This window comes from Ciconia boyciana, chromosome 4, assembly GCF_034638445.1.
Source record: "Ciconia boyciana chromosome 4, ASM3463844v1, whole genome shotgun sequence".
In the NCBI taxonomy this organism is placed as follows: Eukaryota; Metazoa; Chordata; class Aves; order Ciconiiformes; family Ciconiidae; genus Ciconia; species Ciconia boyciana.
Window position 1 is genome coordinate 2,932,779 of NC_132937.1, and position 5,181 is coordinate 2,937,959.

General features: G+C 44.2%; 1 protein-coding gene across 1 annotated transcript; it reads right to left on the reverse strand.

The window, feature by feature from the left end:
- Window positions 1-3,727: 3,727 nt before the first annotated feature.
- On the reverse strand, window positions 3,728-4,780 carry LOC140650749 (endogenous retroviral envelope protein HEMO-like). Its single transcript, XM_072859463.1, has one exon. The coding sequence runs from the start codon at window positions 4,778-4,780 to the stop codon at window positions 3,728-3,730; it is 1,053 nt and encodes a 350-aa protein (XP_072715564.1).
- Between the last annotated feature and the right edge of the window lie 401 nt (window positions 4,781-5,181).

Consider the following 5,181-nt stretch of genomic DNA (forward strand, 5'->3'; position numbering starts at 1 on the left):
GCCACAGTTTGCTTTCACTTGGAGGGGCGTTCAGTACACTTGGAATCGACTGCCCCAGGGGTGGAAACACAGCCCTACCATTTGCCATGGACTGATTCAGACTGCACTGGAACAGGGCGAAGCTCCAGAACATCTGCAATACATTGATGACATTATTGTGTGGGGCAATACAGCAGAGGAAGTTTTTGAGAAAGGGAAGAAAACAATCCAGATCCTCCTGAAAGCCGGCTTTGCCATAAAACAAAGTAAGGTCAAGGGACCTGCACAGGAGATCCAGTTTTTAGGAATAAAATGGCAAGATGGACGTCGTCAGATCCCAATGGATGTGATCAACAAAATAACAGCCATGTCTCCACCAACTAGCAAAAAGGAAACACAAGCTTTCTTAGGCGTTGTGGGTTTTTGGAGAATGCATATTCCAAATTACAGTCTGATCGTAAGCCCTCTCTACCAAGTGACCCGGAAGAAGACCAATTTCAAATGGGGCCCTGAGCAACGACAAGCCTTTGAACAAATTAAACAGGAGATAGTTCATGCAGTAGCCCTTGGGCCAGTCCGGGCAGGGCAAGACGTAAAAAATGTGCTCTACACTGCAGCCGGGGAGAATGGCCCTACCTGGACCCTCTGGCAGAAAGCACCAGGGGAGACTCGAGGTCGACCCCTAGGGTTTTGGAGTTGGGGATACAGAGGATCCGAGGCCCGCTATACTCCAACTGAAAAAGAGATATTGGCAGCATATGAAGGGGTTCGAGCTGCTTCAGAAGTGGTTGGTACTGAAGCACAGCTCCTCTTGACACCTCAACTGCTGGTGCTGGGCTGGATGTTCAAAGGGAGGGTCCCCTCTACACATCATGCAACTGATGCTACGTGGAGTAAGTGGGTTGCACTGATCACACAACGGGCTCGAATAGGAAACCCCAGTCGCCCAGGAATATTGGAAGTAATTATGGACTGGCCAGAAGGCAAAGATTTTGGAATATCGCCAGAGGAGGAGGTGATGCGTGCTGAGGAGGCCCCACTGTACAATAAACTGACAGAAAATGAGAAGCAATATGCCCTGTTCACTGATGGGTCCTGTCGTATTGTAGGAAAGCATCGGAGATGGAAAGCTGCTGTATGGAGTCCTATACGAGAAGTGGTAGAAACTGCTGAAGGAGATGGTGAATCGAGCCAATTTGCAGAAGTAAAAGCCATTCAGCTGGCTTTAGACATTGCTGAACGAGAAAAGTGCCCAGTGCTCTATCTCTATACTGATTCATGGATAGTGGCAAATGCCCTGTGGGGGTGGTTGCAGCAATGGAAGCAGAACAATTGGCAGTGCAGAGGCAAACCCATCTGGGCTGCAGCATTGTGGCAAGATATTTCTGCCCAGGTAGAGAACCTGGTTGTAAAAGTACGTCACGTAGATGCTCACGTACCCAAGAGTTGGGCCACTGAGGAACATCAAAACAACCAGCAGGTGGATCAGGCTGCTAAGATTGAAGTGGCTCAGGTGGATGTGGACTGGCAGCATAAGGGTGAATTATTTATAGCTAGGTGGGCCCATGACCCCTCAGGCCATCAAGGAAGAGATGCAACATATAGATGGGCTTGTGATCGAGGGGTGGACTTGACCATGGACACTATTGCACAGGTTATCCATGAATGTGAAACATGCGCTGCAATTAAACAAGCCAAGCGGTTAAAGCCTCTGTGGTATGGAGGGCGATGGCTGAAATAGAAATATGGGGAGGCCTGGCAGATTGATTATATCACGCTCCCACAAACCCGCCAAGGCAACCACCATGTGCTTACAATGGTGGAAGCAACCACTGGATGGCTGGAAACATATCCTGTGCCCCATGCCACTGCACGGAACACTATCCTGGGCCTTTAAAAGCAAGTCCTGTGGCGACATGGCACCCCAGAAAGAATTGAGTCAGACAACGGGACTCATTTTCGAAACAGTCTCATAGACACGTGGGCCAAAGAGCATGGCATTGAGTGGGTATATCACATCCCCTATCATGCACCAGCCTCTGGGAAAATCAAATGACACAATGGACTGTTAAAGACTACACTGAGAGCAATGGGTGGTGGGAGATTCAAACATTGGGATACACATTTAGCAAAGGCCACCTGGTTAGTTAACACTAGAGGATCTGTCAATCGAGCTGGCCCTGCCCAATCAGAACTTTTACACGCTGTAGAAGGGGTTAAGGTCCCTGTAGTACACATAAAAAACATGCTGGGGAAGACAGTCTGGGTTACTCCTGCCTCAGGCAAAGGCAAGCCCATTCGTGGGATTGCTTTTGCTCAAGGACCCGGGTGCACTTGGTGGGTAATGCGTAAGGATGGGGAAGTCCGCTGTGTACCTCAAGGGGATTTGATTTTGGGTGAGAATAGCCAATGAACTAAATGGTATGATGTTAACTGCTATATAATACTGTGTGTCATCACTTTTATGGTTACTATACACCATATCAATGGTATTTCAATAAGGATCACCCAGACTAGTGAAGAATGAACTTCGATGAAAGCAAGCAAAGTGCAGTGGTGATGGAACCAGAACTGGCTTCAGCATGCAACAATCCAGCACCACACACCATCTCTTCTGCCATGAAGGACTATTATGACAGATGGAGCCCAAAGTCATGGACTAAATGAACTTAATAAACATTTTAGAAGGATGGCTCATAGACCAAGGGAATTATAACTTTGTGTACATATATATATATATATATATATATATATATATATATATATCAAGAGACAGGAAAAGTGGTGGTGATTAATTGTATTAGAAAGGGTAGAACCTGGGCATGACGTAAATGGTATAGAATAAGGGGTGGATACTGTCCTGGTTTCGGCTGGGATAGAGTTAATTTTCTTCCTAGTAGCTGGTATAGTGCGGTGCTTTGGATTTTAGTATGAGAATAATATTGATAACATGGTGATGTTTTGGCTGTCGCTAGGCGGTATTTACACTGGTCAAGGACTTTTTTTTTCTTCAGCTCCCCATGCTCTGCCAGGTGCCCAAGAAATGGGAGGGGGCACAGCCAGGATAGTTGATCCAAACTGACCAAAGGGCTATTCCATACCATATGATGTCATGTCCAGTATATAAACTGGGGGAGTTGGCCGGGGGGTAGCGATCACTGCTTGGGGACTGGCTGGGCGTCGGTGGGCGGGTGGTGAGCGGTTGTATAATTTTTTTTTTCCTTCTTTTTTTCCCTCCCTTGGGTTTTGTTCCTCTCTCTCTCTCTCTCTCTCTCTCGATGTTTTCCTTCTCATTATAATTCATTATTATTATTATTATTATTTTGTTCCAATTATTAAACTGTTCTTATCTCAACCCACGAGTTTTCTTACTTTTGCTCTTCCGATTCTCTTCCCCCATCCCACCAGGGGGGAGTGAGCGAGCGGCTGCTCGGTGCTTAGTTGCCAGCTGGGGCTAAACTACGACAGCAAGTCTATGTATCACAGTAAGGTCTTAGTCAGGGATTGTCAGGGATTTAACCCTGTCATTCCCCCCTTTTCTTTTGAGGGCTTGTAGCTTACTTGCTACAGTCCTCAATATACAGTCTTATTACATCTGAAACGAAGCTTATTACAAAAACTACAATAAAATCAATAAAATTACTATTTATTTAAAGTAGTAAGGCTCTTTAACTACGACTAGTAAAATATTTCGAATCCTTTTAGGCCTAAAAGGGTGTTATCCTTAATTATTTTATGTTTGCAAAATTCATAAAATTTCATCCTTTTCAAGGGTCTGAGTAAAATACCTTCCCGTTTCTACTTGATGCCTAATCTTGTTTCTTTTCCAATCACTGTACGTCTCTGCTGAATTCCGGTGACACCAAAGAAAACACTTAAGAAATACACAAACAAATATTCCTAAAATCGCCAAAGTAATAAATCCAATGAATAATTGTTTCAACCATCCAAAGTTGGGAAGCCAAGAAGTCAATTTATCCCATAAATCTCGAAGCCCCAATGAAGTATCATCCGAAGATACTTCCTGGACTATTCGTGCTTTCTCCCAGAGTGCATTTAGATCTGCTTCTATCTGCTTATCTTTATTGATATATGCACAGCAACTGGTATTAATGATCATGCATACACCTCCTTCTTTGGCAGTCAATAAATCTAATGCCATTCGATTTTGCAACACAACCTTACTGAGGGAAGATACTTCCGTCTGTAAATTTTTTATAGTATTTATGGTTAAATTTTCCATCTGCTCTAGAACTGCTGAAATATTTACTATGGCCTTTTCTAGCTCGCTTACTCCTAGCCAAGGCAAGAACCATCTAACAAAGCTATGAAATTTTGTTCCCCTAATTACAAGTGGGTTGTCTTCTCGCTTAGCCTGTTTCCAGGACGTTCTCAAAATACCTCTAGGTATTTGGGACTGATTATATATTCGACCCTGACTAACTAAATGACCTATGGTACACATTCCCTTCCATCCTGCAGGGAGTTGCTTTCTGCTGATACCATCACCACACAGCCACCAATACCCGTCGGGCCGTTTGCAGGGTCCGTCGGTGGCTGTGAGATTAGCTCCATAAAATGATCTTTTGCTTACCCATCCAACCGATGTATTTCTACTGGCATCCCACTTTGTAGGGCTATAGGTTTCTAACTGGGTTCTATTACAGAAATTAATATATGTCACGTTCAATCCCGTCAAATTCCAAGTTCCTACTTCTACCACAGTCTTGTTGATCCAATAATCATTCCACCCATTCCTACAGGAACAGTTATGATATTTGTTGTTGGCGGGGGGCGGCATGGACAATTATTGGATCTTGCCTTCCATAGGCAACTATTATTGCTAACTAGAATCTGGGTGTCATTATCCAGTATCTGCAGGTCGAATCTTGGTCCGATCTCATAGCTTGAATTATCATAACTACAATATCCTCCATCTTGTCTTTTCCAAAACTCAGGCCAAGTATTATTGTCACAATTCCAATGAGTCGACCCTATCCTGTACAAAGGGAGTCTCATGTTACCTCTCAGTAGGGCAGTACAAATCCAACAATCCTTAGCCCCTGCAGCATTCGCTATCATCTGAATCGCATTATAATACAGGTTCTCGTTCCAAGCATCTACTGATAAGCTTAAAGTCAATAAAGTTATCGTCGTAGCGTAATTTCAAATCTCCAACGCTTTTGACGATCCATCGCGGTT